Source organism: Melozone crissalis, unplaced genomic scaffold (assembly GCF_028551555.1).
Source record: "Melozone crissalis strain CALT ecotype California unplaced genomic scaffold, PUWL_Pcris_2 ptg000110l_1, whole genome shotgun sequence".
NCBI classification, from domain to species: domain Eukaryota; kingdom Metazoa; phylum Chordata; class Aves; order Passeriformes; family Passerellidae; genus Melozone; species Melozone crissalis.
In genome coordinates, this window is record NW_026535887.1 from 1,799,884 (window position 1) to 1,818,935 (window position 19,052).

The 19,052-nt window shown below is 43.1% G+C and overlaps 1 protein-coding gene across 1 annotated transcript in view; it reads left to right on the plus strand.

The window, feature by feature from the left end:
* Positions 1 to 1,212: 1,212 nt before the first annotated feature.
* Positions 1,213 to 19,052, plus strand: part of MKLN1 (muskelin 1) — a 99,062-nt gene continuing 81,222 nt past the window's right edge. The window contains exons 1-2 of the mRNA XM_054292435.1: positions 1,213 to 1,315; positions 16,992 to 17,061. Coding sequence (XP_054148410.1) covers positions 1,221 to 1,315; positions 16,992 to 17,061 — 165 coding nt within the window. The 5' untranslated portion in view covers positions 1,213 to 1,220. The remainder of the gene's footprint in view (positions 1,316 to 16,991; positions 17,062 to 19,052) is intronic.

A 19,052-nucleotide genomic window follows, 5' to 3' on the forward strand; every position in this document is an offset into this window, starting at 1 on the left:
CTAAAATAAAGGGGGAAAAAAATAAAAGAATCCTTGTGCTAATTTAATCTAGCCAGGCATCCTGCTGTCCTGCCTCATAATATCTCTCCAATCTGCCATTTCCAACAGACAGTGGTTTATTGGTTTGGCTTTTTTTTTTTTCCTCCCCCTGCTCTTGAAATATCTCCCCTTCTTTCTCAAGTAGCCCAGAGCTCCCCCAGGGGTGTCCCAAGTTTCCCCCTTGCTTTGGTGGGAGCTCTGGGCGAAAACATCTCCCTTCTCCGGGAAAAACCCTGCAACAACCTCAGACAGAAAAAAGCTTGTTAAAGAATGCCCAGCTTATGTGCTGGTCCTGTCAGTGCTTCATTGATGGAGGGACTCAATGGTCTTAAAGGTCTTTTCCAACCTTAACAATTTTATAAATCCAGGAGTCAGTGCAGGATCAAACCTCACTGGGTTTCTCTTGATCTCTTTCTAAGTCACCCACCCACGAAGAGTTAGGGAAGGAACATTTGGTAATTAAGACTCCTCAGCCTCCTGAGGCACCCCCTGAGCCCCCCATCCCCACAGTGCACTTCCCAAACTTCTCAGCTCACCCCAAATCCTTGAGGCACCCCTTGAGCCCCTCAGAGCATTCCCTCAAACCCACAGCCCCTCTGAGCTCCTCAGGCCACCTCAGCTCCATTGGGGATCCCCCGAGACCCAGAGTCCCCCTCAGCTCCTCAGGGCACCTCAGCTCCATGGGGCATTCCTTGAGTCCCTCAGAATATCCCCTCAGACCCAGAACCCCTCAGACCACCTCAGCTCCATAGCAGATCCCCTGAGACCCACAGCCCCTCTGAGCCTCCAGGCCACCTCAGCTTCATAGGGCATCCCCCTCAGACTCACAGCCCCCTCTGAGCCCCTCAGCTCCATGGGACATCCTCTGAGTCCCTCAGGGAACCCCCTCAGACCCACAGCCCCTCTGAGCTCCTCAGGCCACCTCAGCTCCATGGGACATCCTCTGAGTCCCTCAGGGCATCTCCTCAGCCCCTCTGAGCACCCCCTGAACGCCTCACGGCCCCTGATCCCCGAGTGGCAGCGTGTGAACCCCTCAGTCCCACGGAGCACCCCCTCCGCCGCCCCCGAACCCCCTCAGACCGTCCCCACCCCCACCGGCGCGGCCCCTTTAAGAGCGCGGCCCCTTTAAGAGCTTGGCCCCGCCCCCCGCGGTCGCTGCCGGGGCCGCTGCTGACAACAAGATGGCGGCGGCGGCGGGTCCGGCGGGCGCTGAGAGTCGCGTGTTGGGCTACAGCCTGCACCGCTGGAGCAGCTTCTCCTCCACCTACCTGCCCGAGTGAGTGCCGGGCTCGGCGGCGCGCCTGGAACGCGCTCCGGGCTCGGGTGTGGGGGTGGCCGGGCGGCTGGGCCTGTGTGCGGCCTGTGCGGGCCCCGCGCTGAGGCCCGCGCGAGGAGGCCGCGGCCGGGGAAGTGGGAGCGGAGCTGTGTGTGAGCGGCGTTCTGTGTGTGAGGGGGCTCTGGGCAGCAGGTTTAGGGGAGCTGTGTGTGAGCAGGGTCTCTACAGGAGAGTTTGGGTGGCTGTGTGTAAGAGAGTTCTCTACGGCAGGGTTTGGGGGCTGCGTTTGGCGGAGATCTGTGCTGCGGGATTTGGGGGTTTTAGCGGGGCAGGAGGTGCTCAGCAGGGCTGGAGCTTCAGGGACAAGGCCACCATCACTCAGGGCTGTGTTTGGAGCAGTGGTTCATGAAGAGGTTTGGGAGGAGTTGCGTGGGGCAGAGGGTCTGGGCTTGCAGGTTTTTGAGTTAAAGGGCAGGGCCTGGAGAGTCACGTTTGGGGGTAGCTTTAGCACGAGATATGGGCAAAGGAAAGTTGCAGCTAAAGCTGACCCCAGATTTGGGGGAAGAACAGGCGCCGGTGTGGGAGAGGCTGGGCAGTTACTGGGTGAAACGAGAAGGATCAGTGCCCCCCCTGCCCTGGCCTGCCTCTGTCAGGTGCTTGTGGGCTCTGTGTTTTTTGGCAGCTGGGCGTCCTGTCCTGCCCCTGACCTGTGCAGTGCTGGGCTGTGTCCCCTGCTGTGTGTGGCTTTAGGGGAGAGGGGTCACCTGCTGCTCTAATGGCCTGCCTCTAGGAATTTGGGGGCTGGCAGGAGCTGTTGGAGCCATCGGTTTGCGCTGCTGTACCGAGTGATCCCATCCTCTGTTGGCATCCAGCTGCAGCCTGTGGGATTTCTCTAGTCACTGACAGGTTTGGAGTGACCACAGCGTGGTTTAGGTGTGATGTTTTTGGTTCACCTTTGGGATGAGCCGTCCTTGGTGCTGGGTTTGGGAGGACTGCTGGGGTCACAGCACAACGAGGTCATTATAGGCTGTCCAGACTCATCCCACCATCGATTGTGCTGCTTTTGCTGACCTTTGATTGATGTATCCTCCACTCACCCGCTATCAACAAGTGACGGAGTTGCCTTAGTTGTTAATTATTAATATCCTCAATTATCTCCACTTTGCAAAATGAAGTAAACCTCTAAATCCAGGTTTTTAACTGAACTCTGAATTGTTTGGTTTTTCTGTATATTTTCTGTGTTAGATGTGAAAAAGAACTGCTTTCTTCTCTTAATTTGTAATCTTTGGTGGTAATGAAGCCATCCCTTTACCTTTCCTTTTAAACAGCTTGCCCTTAGGGTGCCTCTTTGAGCTCTCTGATGAGCTTGTAGTTATTTCTACTGGCATTTCTGGCTTTTAAAATCTTGTTAAAGTGTTGGTCCCTGAGGAGAGGGGTGACAGTCCATTATTGATCTCAGTGATGCTGTACAAACACAGAGTATTGTCTTTGTCCTTGATATTCCTTTCCAAGGCTCCCATTAGTCCCTTTTGCTACAGACTCGTGTCAGGAATTAAGTTTCACGTGGCATCTGCAGTGCTGCCCAAAGTCCTTAATGCCTTCCCTGATACAAATTCCCGTTCCTGTAGCTGGGATAGTATTTTATATTTTACAGACCTGTGACCTTGCATTTGGCTGCTTTTAAGATGTTGTTTAAAAGTGCTTGTCATCAGTGCAAACAATTTTATTATCTGCTTTTAAGCACTGTAATCCCAGCAATGGGCTTGGGCTCTGGTGTGCTGACCTTGGTCTGAGGGATTCTGGTTTTGCTATGGAAGTTTTGGTTTTTGCTTGCTAACTTTTTATTCCCATGGCCTGGGAGAGAGCTGGAATACAGCCTGGATTGGAAGGGAGAGGCTTTGACCTGTGGTTTAAGGTCAGCATCTCAAAAAGAGAAAGTTTAATAAGAAATATATGGGAGAGTGGATTTTTGGGGATGGACTGAAGATGGAAATCTTAAAAATTGCTGGGACAAGACCATAACATCCTGTGGGATCAGCATGCACACACAGCTAAAGGTTCTCTTCATATTTAATATGGAGAACAAGATGATGCTTGTCTGGAAAAACTTGATCTTAGAGGATGTTTTCCATCCTGCATGACTCTGTGACATTGGGAATTCTGGTTATGCTCTAGTTTAAATAAATTTGCTGGCATAGCTAGAAAGAAACCACTTTAACCTTTAAGGAGAAAAGGGGCTCTGCCCTCATGTATGTAGGAGTGAATATACAACTTATTAAATATTATTGATTGTTGTTGGGAGCTGTGGTATTGCAGGCAGAGTGCTCAGGGAGGAGCAGCAGAGGAGTTAAGGGTGATTTAAACCCTTGCTTTAAGTAGTTGTATGGTTTTAAATGTAAAACAGAGTTCTGGAATGTAAAACTTCCATCACTGCTGACCAGGGAGGAAATTAAATGTCTAGTGACACCTCACCTGCTTATGTGATGCTGAACTGACATTGAGACTTTTCAGAACACTGAAATCATCTGATAACCTCTCTTTTAATTAAAAAAGCCTAAACAAAGGCAAACAAAAAGTGTTTTTCAAAGGCCTTTCTGGTCATGCTCTAGCTGAGGATCAGTAGCCTATTGAAAAGCACTCGTTTCTTTCAGGGACAGAGAACCTTCCCCTGCTCAATGCCAGTGCCTTTTCTCTGCACTGGGTGGTGGTGCTGGAGGATTTGTTAGTGCTGGATCCACTTTCTGGCAGCTTTACCAGAGCTGCAGCAGCCTGCATGTCTGCAAGGACCTTTCCAGACATTGAGGATTGTCTTAATGAAAAAGAAATACTTCTGTTTTTCAAATCATTGGAGATGTCTATTGGTTTGTACCTGAGTGACTTGGATATTTATTTTAGAAACTGTGGGTAGAAATCAAAGATTTGGTCTGGTAATAGTGACTGTGTTGTAGGAGAGGTTGTGCTTTTGGGAAGAGAATTGATCCAGGAGGAAATTTGGTGTTGAAACATGTGATGCTTCCAGAGATGCTCTGCCTGTGCTGGAGTGTGACGGTGCTCACAGGGGTCTCAGGCTGAGGGAAGAGATGAGAATGTTGACTCCGTGTTTCAGAAGGCTGATTAATTATTTTATGATATATATTACATTAAAACTATACTAAAAGAATAGAAGGAAGGGTTTCATCAGAAGGCCAGCTAAGAATAGAACAGGAAAGAATGATAACAAAGGTTTGTGGCTCTGGCCAGCTGGGCTGTGATTGGCCAATAATTAGAAACAACCACATGAGACCAATCCCAGATGCACCTGTTGCATTCCACAGCAGCAGATAACCATTGTTTACATTTTGTTCCTGAGGTATCTCAGCTTCTCAGGAGGAGAAATCCTAAGGAAAGGATTTTCCATAAAAGATCTCTGTGACACAGAAGCACCAGTTCAGCATTGAGAGGCTTCAGCTTATCCAGCCTGGAAAATGCTCAGCCCAGCCCATTGCCTGAGACTGCTCTGTCAGATCCACCCCTTGTCTCTCCAGGGTTCCTCCCTGGAGGAATGGAGCCTCAGGGGGAGGAATGGAGCCCCAGGGGAGGCTGCTCCCTGGTGCCTCACATGGAGCTGGCCTAGGGATTGTCCCAGCATGGCAGTGGCTTCACTCCAGTGACACAAACGAGTGCTGGTGTCTTTAGACATGCACAGAGCCAGGGAGATGGACTCAGTCCTCTCCCTTCTCTGCCCTCCTGCAGGAGTGATGAGCTCCGTCACTTTGTTTCTTTCTGGACAAGGAGGGAATGACGAGTTTCAGAAGGTAATGCAGGTTGCTCCAATTTGGCTTTTTGTTTTTTTTTTTTTTTTCTTTTCCTTTGGTGAGCAATAGAACCAGAAGCTCTAGCTCTTCACTGAGAGAAGCACTTAATATCCTGACTTTTTAGTGGCTTGTTTTCGTACCTGCTCCAGTTTGAACTTGCTCCTCAGGTGAATGAGAGGTGAAGTGCTGTGCTCTGTGTGATGGCAGCTTTGTGCCCGTTTTTACTGCCAGATTGCTGCATCCTGGGGCTGTGGGTTCTAGTGGCTGCCTCAGCCTCATGACTGATGGCATTTTGTGTTTGATAATGCACTCAGGTCCTTCTGTCACTGCTTTATGTGGCTGAAATCCCACTTCAGAGACCAACAAGAGCTTTTTGCTGTGTTCCTCTATTCACACACTTCAGTAAGGAATGTTCATCCTGTTTCTGTTGCTCAGATTTTCAGTCCTTCAAGTTTTCCAGCATGGAATCTCCGTAGAGGAAGATCAGTATATTTCCTGTGTTTGACTCCAGGATTTTTAATTAGTGCTTTGTTTATTTCTTGTGCTAAGGCTGTTATTAAGAATATAAATTGAGATTGGTTTCTTAGCTGATAATTAAATGCCATCAACAACATCTTAGCTGGTGTCACTTTTTCATTGCAACTCACATTTATCTATTATCTAACTTCAGTTGTTCAGAGGATTCCAGTCTTCTCCAGTTTGATGCCTTGAGTGGTGTCATATGCTGAAGGCTGAATAACTTTGTTGTCCCTTTGCTAGGAAGTATCTAGTTGATTTGTTAAAATACACTCAAAATAATTTTATTTTTTCATCAGTTTGCTGTATTTCCATCAAACCAGGGGAAGAAAACTTAGTGTAAGGTATTTTGATAGTAAAATATGAGTGACTCATAGGCTTTTAAAGTGAGAATGCAAATTTAACTTTTGCTTTCTAGTTATGAGGATGTAACAGCAAATTCCTGGCCAAACTAAAATGTACTGCTGTAGTGGTCTGCTCTCAAAAAAATGCACTCTAATGATTTCAAATCTTGCAAAACCTGATCCAGAAGGTGAAGAGAACACATGCAGCAAACTTTTTGGGGTAAAGTCCATAAGGATTAAAAACAACAGAGCTAAACAAACAAACAAAAAGCCCCAGGTGAAAAATAACCTGAATTCCAGCTCCTGTGCTCGCTGAGATTTTTGTAACAGGAAAAAACATATGTTTGTGGCCAGTGAGATGTGGTTCTCAGTTTCTCCTCCAACCACATGAAAATGATGACTCAGATCTGTACCACAGAGGTTCATAAATCTCCTTGTAGATGCATCCAGCTCTTGAAGAATCTCTGTTCAAGCTGAGAGCAGTCATGACTAATGAAAGGTTTATTTTTAATATTATGTTCCCTGAACCCAAGCTCTGTTCCCTTTACAAGGCAAGGATACCTTCTGCTGAGCTCTAAGCACTTTAAAGCCACCTAAACCAGACCCAAATGGTGGAAGAGTTGTAGAATTGTAACTGTGGAGGTTTTTTGCACTAATAATAAGCATTAATGTACTTTTTCTAAATTATCAGCATTTCTAGCTTTATTTCAGTATTTTGACATAGTTAATTCACTTTCCTGTTGTAGTTGCTTTGCCTTTAGATTGGGGAAGGCACAGGGGCTGGCTCTGTAGCTGCTGATGAATTTCAATATTGATCAATCCTTCCAGCATTTATTAAAATGAGCAGGGGATGCAAACCCTGGCTAACCAGAGCTGCCCCACTGCTTGTCTCTCTGAGCCCTGGGTACAGAAATGCTCTCAGTTCTGCTTTTCATCCTTCCAGTGGCCTGTGGGAAATATTTTTTCCTCTCTGCTTGTCTGTGTGGACTTTCTGGATGTTTCTAGACAACCTCATGTTCTGACAGGCATTTTCCCTCTTGTTTACATCGCTTCTGTAGCCTGTAGGATTTTTCTGTGAGTGCTGAAATTCAGCATTACAGAGCAAAATGTGTAGAAAATAAAGTTGCCTACACATTGAATGCACAACTATAAAACACTTCTTTGGTGTCTGATAAAGTTAATTAGTGAGAAAGAAAAATGTCAGAGGTGGAGGGAGTGAAAAAAACCACAAAATGATGAAGTTATGAGGGATTATGAGTTATGATACCTCTTGCTCCCCAGGTAAAAGCACAAGTGCTGAAGTATCAGGAGAAAGCTCTTTAGGTAAAATAGAGATGTTATTTAAGAGATGGGACAGGTTTATTCACTGGCAGGAGCAGCAAGGTGAAATGCTCATTGCTCAGGGTCCCTGGTGTGCCCAACCTGGCAGAACCTGCAGTGCTCTGATGTTCAGCCTGTTCTGGGATGGCATTTCACAGAACATTAACAATGTAAAATTTTCATGGGAGGTGTTAACATCATCAGATCGTGGATCATTTGCTGTGTGTGTTGCTGTATAGCCTGGGAGTTTAATAAAAGTTTTGCAGCCTTTAATTACTAATTACTGATTTAAAGACTAGTTATTAAACAGAGTTTTCCTTGGGATAAATGTTATTGTTCAGGCATCACATACAGTCTGCTTGGTTTTTTTTTTCATGGCAAAGAATATGGCTTTTAATTCTGTACATTCATTATGTTCTTATCAGATTGCTGATAGAATGATCAGGTTTATCACCACCACTGATTTTGTGATCTGATCCTGATTTTTTTGCTGAGATTAAGTGGTGTGGGTAGCACTGATTCCATCACTTACATAGAGGTGGCTTGTTCCAAAGCAAGCCAGTACTTGACTTTATTGCATGTTAATATAAACTTTATATAAACTTTATTGCATGTTAATGTAAACCCAGATGTAATTTTGCTTTTTTTATGCAATGTTATGCATAAAATTTGCTTTTTTTAATGCAATGCATTTTTTGCATGTTAATGTAAACCCAGTTTATATAAACTTTATTGCATGTTAATGTAAACCCAGATGCAATTTTGCTTTTTTTGCCTGTTGAATTCTGTGGGAAGAGTGAGCTGTAAGTTCAGTGGGTTTGAATTCCATATACACCAATTCCTGGAAGGGGAGGAGCAGCACTGAAGGTGCAGAGTGGTTTGTTGCTTTAGGTAGTTGCTATTTCAGTCATTACTTCCAACTCAGTGTGCATAATCCTTGAGAAATCATTTCCTGAATCAGTTTAAATCAGGGAGCACAACCATTTATTGAAGTTGAGGACAGCATGCCTGAATTTCAGCTGCAGGAGCAGTCTGGCTGATAGCACTTTGTCTTCCTTTGCTGGCACCTCCTGCTGCTCCTGGAGGAGGACAGGATCTTCATCATGGACAAAAATTGTGCTCTGGTCAGGTTGAATTTGGTGTTTTCCTTGGTCTTCCCTCCTGAGACTGCCTGGGTTCATAATGTCATGCTCAAGCTTTGGGAAGGTGCCTGAAAAAACATTGAAACTCCCTTTAGTACATGACCTGTGTTTTTCTGGAATCCTTTTCTGTCAGTACATAGTTTAAACAGCATTTGGCTATTATGGTAATTATATTTAAACAGCAATTTCCCAGCTTGTTCTGCACTTGAAAGTTTTATTAGTAAAGAGATGCTCTTAACACAGAATGTTAAATTGGAGGTAAAAATTTGGGTTAGGTAAATTGACCCATGAATTAGGAATTGATGAATGAGTTCCCACTCCACTCTTCTGTGACAGTGTACTATTGCTAACTTCAATTTTGTCTTCTAAAAATCCTCATTTCTGCTACAGGGTTTGGAAACTGTCAAACATGAAAGTAATTTTGGCCTGGGAACTGCTGTAGCCTTTAACATGAATTATGTATATTGATCCAAAATAAGGAATTATTCCCTAATGTCATCCAGGGTTAAATGTTTGACCTGTGCTGTGTTTTCTCCACATAACCAGCACTTAACAGGCTGAAACTTCCCAGATCTGTATTTTGTCTTCTGCATTCCCTGAGCTGCGCTGTCAGTGAGAGAAGCTTAATTTTGAAAGGAAAACTGGGAAAGTTTTCCCACCTGGAACCAGGAGGCATTTTCCATAGAGTTTTGGTGGAAAAATTTCCAAACCTGACATCAGTTTGGGCATGAGGGCACTTCAGTCTGTTTTGTTGAACACAGTCTGCTTTAAATTCTTTTACAGGCATCATTTTTTTGAGTGAGCTTTTACTGGGTGTGAGGTTACAGTGCTGATGAGTATTAAAGATGTGTTTAATATTAATAATAGTATTAAAGATGTGTTTATGGCTTACATTTAGCAATGTATATCTTTACATATCATCGCTCACTCTGGGTTTGTGTCTTCCCCTGGGTGGAATTATTACAGATATTGTGGAATAGAAGAGCATCCTTGCACTGTTGTGAAATCACGGAAGGCCTTGATTTACTTGCTGGCCTTTGTTAAGTTTTTCCATATGTGCATTAGTCAAGCAGAAATATTTTACTGAGGTTGTGATGCTTCCAAAACACAGCACAGGGAATTTACATAGATGTGTGCTAGACATTGCTTTCCTCTAATCTCCTTAAAAAGGATCTGTCCCATCCCAAGAAAATGCTTTTGGAAAGGAGAAGTGAGCAGTGCTGAAGTGTGCTGCTCCACCAGAATTTTGGAACATTTCTAAAGTCCAAGTTTTTGTGGTGATTGCTGCCTGTAGAAATCCCTATGTTCAAACACAATCCAAACTATTTTCAAGCCAGATAGGAGATTTTCTCAGAATGAAAACTGAACGTTGTTATCCAGTGGTTGTGGGTGGTGATGTTTTAAATTCTGGAGGATTTTACTCCAGTATTTTATCTATTGGCTACAAATTCAGTCAACTGAAGAGTGTAATCTCTTCATCTTTATCCTTGAGTCTTGAAGGGCAGAATTCATGCTATTCTTGGGCTTTTTATTAAGCCAGGGATTTATTTCTACTCAGGGAGTCTTCTGGTATCTCACCTAAGCTTGGTATTCAGATATCCTTGTGTGCTCAAATATCCTTACTGAGGATAATAATAATATGTACAAGTGGGTATGTGTGATGTATGTACAGGTAATAAAATGTCCTGAGTATGAAATGAGTAAAGGAAACTGCATCAGATGATCTTATAATCACTGAGTTCACTAATATCACTGGCATTTTAAGTTATTTTCTTATTAAAGAGACATTAATCAAAAAAAAATAGAAAATATCTGTTTTAGTGATCTAACAATTCTTAAATTCAAAGTTAGTGCAGAGAGAGAACAAACCTTGGTAATTTTTCGAGCTTAGGAGATTCTCAGCATCACTTAGCAGTGAAATTGCATCTAAACTCTAATCCCTAAATGTTGGGACAATTAGGCTGGTAATCATCTGTGGTGCATGAAGTTACTGTGGGTACCAACTCCAGTAAATAAGCCTGACTTGATTGTTTCTCCTGTTTTTCCTCTGTGCTAATACTGATATTCCCAGCCTGGAGCTTTTGTCACCAAGGATTTGAATCTCTCAGTGATACAGTCAAAAGTTTAATCCATGATTTAGGGTTGCTGAGTGTCACTGGAATAGAAGTTATTTATGGGCTCTGGTCACTTGGGAATGACCTGAAGTTGTGCCAGGGGAGGGTCAGATGGGATATCAGGAAGGAATTCTCTACCAAAAGGGTTTTCCAGCCTTGGCTCAGCTGCCCAGAGCTGTGCTGGATTCACCATTCCTGGAGGGATTTTAGGGATGTGTGGATGTGGCACCTGGGATGGGGTTTAGTGGTGGCCTTGGCAGCGCTGGTTTAAGGGTTGGACTTGGTGATCTTTGGGATTTCCCAACCCCAGGTGATTCTGTAACTTCCTGCACTGCCCTGCTGCAGTTTTAGTCACTATTGTTACTATTTCATTCCTGTCATGTCTCTAGAAAGAACTGATGAATCAAAATCAAACAAGTCTTGTTTTAGTCTTAGCTAGATGAGGGGAGTGATTAAAAAAATACTTCTTAACTTGCCTCACTGGAAATGTCTACAGCAGGGTCATTTACCATTTAAGGTTGGTCTGGCTGTGATGATAGGAGATTAAAAACAAAAATAAACTTTTCATTGAAAAAATTGAGAACCTGATTTTAATTGGGCTGTTTCTAGGCCAGAACTAAGTAATCCCAGGTTTGTTGTCCAGTGTGTTTTAGTCTTAACTAGATGAGGGGAGTGATAAAAAAGTACATCTTAACTTGCCTCACTGGAAGTGTCTACAACAGGGTCATTTAGCATTTAAGAAACAGTTTGATTGGTCTGACAGTGATGATAGGCAGCTTAAAAAACAAAAGCAAACTTTTCATTGAAAAAATTGAGAAGCTGATTTTAATGGGGCTGTTTCTAGGCCAGAACTAAGTAATCCCAGGTTTGTTGTCCGTTGTGATCTGATGAATATATTTCTGTGAGATTTCTAAATTCTTCAGTTTAGTTTTGTAATGCTGTATTTACTAAGCTGTTTTATTTTTTATAGAAATAAGTTTACAATATACTGGATGACAGTCTTAGACTGCTGAGGACATGAAGCAAAATTGAGCAGAAAGTTGGCCAATCTCGTGACATTATAATATTTAAAGCTGTGCTCCTGTGCATGTTCTATTCAAACTTTGTTTTGCTATGCAAGAGGTTAAGAATCCTATATTGTAAAAAAAGTAACCCCAAAACCCCCCACTTTTTTTTTTCCTGAATGGATCTGCATAACTTCCCATTTTTACTGTTTTTCAATCAAGATGTTTCCATGTCTTTACATCCTTCTGCCACTCTGAGCAGAGAACTTTTCCAGTGAGAAGGAGAGAAACTGTAGCAGAACCTAAAAAGTGTTTTTTGACTTGCTTTAGGGGACAGCTATAGGTTCATGCAGGTTTTCAAACATTGCAGCCAGGTGGTTTGAAACCAGCATGGCTTTTAGTGAGTTGTGGGAGTTGCAGGAGGAAAAAACCACCTGTATTTCTTTCCAGATCCATTGGGTTTTTAGGTGGTAAGTCATTTTTTTCCCCCTGTTTTTCTTGGTTAAGGCTGTGTGTACATTCCAGTGTCTAGGCTGGGCAGGATTATCTCTGTGGATGCTTTCTGCTGGCTGCTGTGAGGGCTCTGCATGTTTGGAATAGTTCAATCCACCACGTCTTCCAGTGGATTTAGTGGAAATTCTAGTCCATGTATTCCAGTTGCTGTATTCTTCCCAATCTCTTTTGGGATGGTTGTAGGAAAAACTGAAAGAATCATCACGTGGACAACCCTGGAGCAAGTATTTAGTCCATTTCTAGCCAGTCTGTGCTTTCCCAGCACTCTGAGGGCCTTTTTGCAGTGTAATGGTGTGGTAGCTCTGTGGTTTTGAAGAAGAGAGTCTGAGTTCCAAGTCCTCTTAGTGGAGCCTGTGCCCTTTCCTGCTCAGCTGCTGTGAATGTGCCAAGCAAAGAGAGTGTTTGGGATTTGTTTATTCTTGAAGACTTGTTCCTAAAGTCATGGATTTCCCTAATAGCAGCTCCATGAAAATATTTAGGTTAGATGCAAATTATAGCAGCCTTAAAGCTCATTTGCAGCATATTCTGCAAAGTCATCTTATTTCTCCCTTTCCCACTGGAGCAAAGGAAAACTCTCCCTTAGTGGTTGTCGTGCCTGAACCCACAGAGCATGGGGACATCTCTGTCATTCCAGCAGAGATCAGCCAACAGCTGGCACAAAGGATATTACAGTTTCTGGATTGGTAAAAGGAAAAATTATCTCCTTCCAGCAGTTGTGAGAGCAGTGCCTGCCTGGGTAATGAAAGAAACTTGCACCGTGCCCTGCCAAGAGCTTTCTGCATGGAACCATCCACTCTTCAGTGGTGGGAATGCTGACAGGGAGGTTTGGCTGCTGGGAGCTGTGCAGGTATTACAGCGACCTGATGAAGGTCTCCAGGGTGAGAGAAGGACGAGAATCTTGTTTCATGATCAGAAGGCTGGATTTATTGATATATGATATATAATACATTATAACTATACTAAAAAGAATAAAGAGAGAAGTTGCAGAGGCTGCTAAGATAAGAACAGAATAGAAAAGAATCTAAAAACAAGAGAGTTCTCTGTCACTGTGTTCCAGAGAGCTTGCCCTGTGATTGGCCCTTAATTGCACACATGGAACATGAACCAATCACAGGTGCATCCTATTGCATTTCACAGCAGCTGATCATCATTGTTTACATTCTCTTTCTGGGGCCTCTGCTTCCCAGAAGATGAACAAGTCCCAAAAAAAGGATTTCTATGAAAAAATGTCTGCAACATGCAGGCAGCCAGGTTAGGAAATAAGGCACCCAGGGCTGCCTCTGGAATTGCTTGTGTTAATAAAATGGCCCCTCCTGCTTTGCTTTTCATAGCAGAGGTGCTGCAATTCTAAAAGCAAAGCGTCCAAAATTCTCGGCATCCAGAGTTCCAGCATCACATAATCTCATTTTTTCTTTTCAGCAGAAAGGGGGGATTGGGAGCTCACTCCAGTGGAACCCCTTATCCCAATCCAGCTGTTTGTATTTTAATCTCAGTTTGTGCTGGTGCTGGTATGAGCTGAGCTGGGAACTGCTCTGATGCAATAAGTTATTTATGCAAATCTTTATTATAGCTGCTGGTGTAGGGAGGGGGAGGATCCTCTGCGAGTGGGTGGGCTGGTCCCTTTGGCAGTGTTGTAAATTTGTGCTAGACTTGATCTTGTACCCACAGCTGATGATGGGAAGCTCTCTCAAACCACGTTTCATGGGTTGCTTTTTTCACAGGAAAAGCTTTCATAAAACCTTGGTACGTGTGGTAGCTCGAGGGCTTACAAATACCTTTGTGAATGTCTTGTGAAAATGACGTGGAAAGTCGTCGTGTTAATGGAATTTTCACTTCTGAAGTTTCTCAGATTTTAATCTAAGTGTCCTATCTGCAAAGCCTCCCTCTGGGTACTGTGTAGGAGTTTTGTGATGTCCAGAAAAAGGGTTTTACATGGAAAAAGGCATCTGCTGTTAGGACATGCATTTGTTTGTTTCTTATTGCCTCACGGCTGCTGCAGTGCTTGAATTCCTCTGAGTCCATAAATTTTCCTAAACTGTTATGGTAAATTTGCTTTGTGCATATGGACTTCTGTCTTCAATGTTTGTTTAATCTTAATAAATGAATACCCCATGTATTTTAAACATTTCTGACCCCATTGATACTGCTATCTTTATCTTTCACATTTCTTTTTAGCCTTTATTTTGTGTGAGCTGCCTGTCCCTTTTCTCTCACTCTGTGGAAGGGTTTTTATCGTGTCTAGCTGTGCTGATTGAGATCTTCCTTGGTTGTGGCAAAACTGATCTTTGACCTGGAGAAGCAAACAAATCTGCTTCTAAAAATATGGTATTTGGGATCTGTCCCAGGTACAAAATGCCTCTTTCCAGCTGGGCATAATCTGACCATGCAGCAGTGCCAATTCCTGTGAGTGTGGCTCAGTGTGTGAAGAATTTATTGTCTAATGTTTAAACAAATGTAATGGAATCATAAATAAAATTTATTCCGTAGGGTAACTTGTCTTCTTTTGTTCCAGGATTAGAATAAAGTTCCATAAAGGAGAAAAGCCACACAGCATTATCTAGTTTTATCTGCCTTTGTATCCCTAAAGTATTTAATATAAGATACATATCTTTAAGTTTAGCATTTTTTTTCTCTTCAGATGTTGAGGTGTTAAGAATTTATTAAATACCATGTCTTGCCTGTGGCATGGTACAGGAGACTTCAGGTGATTCTTCTCAAAAGCAAGTGTCTTGTGGTTTCTAATGGCTAATTAGCTTTCAGACTGGCAGTTTTTATTAGAAATTTGTGTCTCAGTTCCCAAATTCTTGCCTTGGCTTAGATTGTTTTGTTTTGTCCCAGTTGTTATTAAAGGCAGGGCCAGGTTTTCTCTTGTAATTGAGCCTCTTTGCAGTGCAGATGATGTTGTTAGCTGGATGTTTGTCCCGTTCTCGGCTGTTTTGATGGCCTGGAAAGGCTCGGGATGGCCTTGGGGCAGCCCGCGCTCCAAAGGATGAAAGGAGTCTTCAGGTTTTTCGGTCTTCAGTGTTTATTAATTCTTATCTACAATATTTTCTCTCGGCCCGACAGAGGTCCGCACAGCACGTCAGCCATGAGCACACCGAGAGCCCTCGGGGCGGTCACTTATCTTAATACCCAAAACTACGTGTAAGATATTTATCTATTCTCCCCAATACCTTTCACCCTTATTGACAAGTGCACATTCAGTAAGAACCAATCCCAAAGTGCCACCACCACCACAGAAGATGGACGACAAGAAGAAGAAGGAGGACAGGACGCGCCCTAATTCCTCCATCTTGTCTCCCTAGAACCCCCCTGTACCGAGATTCTAAAACCTGTGTTTCACACTATAATTAATCTATCTCTTCACCATTTATCCCCATGTGATCCTCCCATCCTCATACAGGTGTCGTCTCCCTTGCAGGATCAAAGTCCAACCACCAGACACTTCTGGCAACGTTCCAGGACCTCGGAGCCCCCCAAGGGTTGTCTCGGTGACTCTGCACATCAGGACTGCTGTGCTGAGATCCCACAGATGTTGAATGATGTAGAGCCATGATTTTTGTGTTGGATGGGGTTGGAGCAGAGGGCAGTGCTGTTCCATTGCATTTCCCCAGTGGGGATGGGTGAATAAAGCAGCCACAGACCTGGCTCGGTGCTGGCATCGCTGTGTTAATAAATGCTGTGCTGTGAGGGGAATCAGCTGAAGGGAGGGGGAGCTTCAGTTTTATTCCTGCACTGTGTGAAAATCCGGAGGTGTTTCCAAGCCTATGGATAGACACAGGCACTTGGCCAGCTCTCAGAAGTGCTCAGATTGAGGAGGCCACCCTGGAGTGGCTCCTGGCCGTGTCCCTTGTCCCACCATGGGCCTGCCTGGATACCGCGGCTGCTGCGGTGACTTGGGGCTGCCCGGTGTGCAGAGAGCCAGCTGATTTCTGTCTGTAATGCTCAACCTCTGACTTCACCTCTTTCCCTTTGGAGCTTTCATTGGAGTGCTTTTTCCTCCAGCCCTTTGTAGTAATCCAGATGCTCGTGTTCTTTTCCTCCTACACAGCAGATGGAGATGGCAGAAGCCTTTTGATGACTGTTTCCTTCTTTTTACAGAAGTTTTATGAGCTGAGTTCGTTAGTTGGAAGTGGTGAAGCTCACAAGCCCTGTCCAGCAGGTGGTGCATTGTCACCTTGCCAATAATTATATATATTTTAGGGATTTATAGGGCTTTTTTTTAGTTTAATCTGGGGTGTGAGCTTTACTGCGTGGTTATAGAAGAGAAAGCAGATGTGTCATGTAACTGTCATAATGAATCTGTTTCATTTTAGCCAGAAAATAGCTATTTTGAATTTAATAATTACCTAAGTATTGTACTGTTTCAAAGTGAAGAAAGCAACTCAGTTTTGCTAGTTGAAGACTTGAACTTGTACTTTTTTGTGTGTTGTTCAGGGCTTATAGCTCGTGAAAAATACTTGTTAAAATTTGGCATGGCTCTGCTGGTCATCTTTCTGTGCTCCAGGAAAACTTAAGTGGGTTAGCAGCCCTTTGTCTCCCTTCCTTACTAACCCTCCAACTGCTCATTTTACCTTATTGAAAAGTTCTTACCCTACTGAGTTGTATAAGCCCATTTTTTTCCACTTCATTACAGACTTAGGCCTATGTAAATTCATCTGTTTTACATTTATGTCACAATTTGAATTTTTTTTTATTTCGCAACTTGCAGCTCTGTTTCACAACCACAAAGCTCGAAGGCGTGTTTTGATGGGTCCTGTAAAATAGCAATTTAGAAAATCTTTAATAAAAAAGGGGGAGAACCTGAGTCTGTACCTAATGATTTAGTAGTTGCATGAGAATGTTACTGATCTGAATGTACAGCACATTTATTGGAGATGTAAAATATGCAGCTGTTACTTACATTACTTTTGGCTTCTCGTTTCTTAGGAATATCTTGGTGGATAGACCAAATGATCAGTCCTCAAGATGGTCTTCAGAAAGCAATTATCCTCCCCAGGTAAGCTCCTGAATCTCTGCTGCTCTATGTAATGAGTGCTGGGTTTTATTTTAAATGTGGGCTGCTGCTATTGACATGGACATATTTATAGGCTTCCTTCCCTGAGTAAAATGCAGGTTGTTGGTACATGAGATATTTACATTTCTGGCAATTTGTGATCCTTCTAGAAGCGCTTCATTGCGGGGGAAGTTTCAGATTTCCTCCTTGGCAGTCGTGGTCATGCTGGAAATAATCAAACCTTCTGGTGAGATGAAGCTGCTAATGAGGCGTGCAGGTCCCCCTTTGTCAGCACTACTGGAGGCTGCTGGAGGTTCTTGGCCTTGAGTCCCACATCTAAGGAGCTGCTGTTTGTTTCTCCTTATAGCACGTTCAGAAGTGTGGCCTCTGCTTAGAGACACAAATGTCACCTCTTCTGCTGGTTAAGCATCTTATTAAAATAAGATTTGTATTGATTTTAGCATTTAATTTGCTTTCTCTCTATTATTAAGGTTGTTAGATTATCCAGAATAGTCTTTTCCACTTTTTTTTTTTTCCCAGTGAATATTCTCCTTCTCTCTGTGTTAGATCTGTACCTTATTACTCTGGCATGTTTGATCAGCTTCTGTGTCTCTTATGCTGCTTGTTTTCAATTCTTTGCTTAAAGCACTGATACACAGCAAAGTGACTTGCACAGTGTCCCTGTCATGCAAAGTTCTGCTTATCTACTTATTTAATCCAAGTATTCCTCTTGAGTGAAGTCTCACAGGTAAATCTTCCTGCTTTGTCTTGGAATTGTGTTGAAGATCCAGAGGCTGCCACTGAAGAGCTTTCGCCTGGATTTTCTGATCAATCCTCCTCTGTCATTGTGCCTGTAAAATTAGGTTTTGGGGTTTTTTAGAGGAGAAGGAAAGGTATCCTTTGTATTCCTTAAACCTGATTGTGAAGACTGATATTGATCCTCTTGATGCCTCTGTGCATCTACTGCTCTTTGAATTTGATTATTTTATTTATTTATATTTTGATAAAGAATGCAGAATTTTAATCCATAGCCTGAGGCAGTTTAGTCTATCTAGGAACTATGGATTGCAGAGTAATGAGTATTGAGCATGGATTGTGTCCCAGCCTGTGCCATCCTTTTACTTTCTTTTATGCAGGAAGCACATGTGTTTTTGGGGTGCTTTTGTTCCCAAGACAGGGTTGGCTCATGATTTGTCTTTGGATTGGGTTTTTCATCTGAAATGCTCTTAATTGTTGCTTAAATTCACTCTTTAATTTTCTGAGCCATCATGAACATTCAGCCCTTTCAAAAATCTGATTCTGGAATGGAAACACACCTCCTGTAAGTGGATGCTTTAGAATATTCCCAATTTATACTTAGGCTGACAAGGAGTGATGCAGGTTGTACTCAGACATGTAGATTAAGCAGGGATTAATTAGAGTGGCAGACTTCTGTACAAACCACACGAGCTTGTTAAAGAGATGTCTTCCAAAAATTTCATGTGTACAAGTTGTGACCTGAATGGAGATACTGCAGAATGACTTGAATCCAGCCCTGGAGAGTTGGGCACTGCTCTGCATGCTAAGCAAGGCATTTAACCCAAACTTCTTGGTGGGAGAGAGATGAATTAACCCTGGCATTGCCTACCTGTGTGTCACATACCAAGACATATATTGGGTATCCAGAATTAAGGCCTGGCTTGCAAAAAAAATCCTCATGTGTCAACTGAAATTGGCAGACAGTATTTGAGTTTTATTCTCTTACTTAAAGACAAAACTAACAGAAAACCTGGCTGCCTGGCTGGAAAGGACCATGTTGCTGTATCCTCTTGCCTGAATTTTTGTATCTAATAATGAGAATATAAATTACTGTGTAGTTGCTCATGTGTTCAGCAAGCCCAATCCTAAGCACTGAGTAAGAGAGAGGATGTGTTTGCAGTGCCTTTATGCTATATAAAGTACTATATACTGCAGCTAATTCTCATGTTTCTAATCTGAGTGTTTAATCATTCATG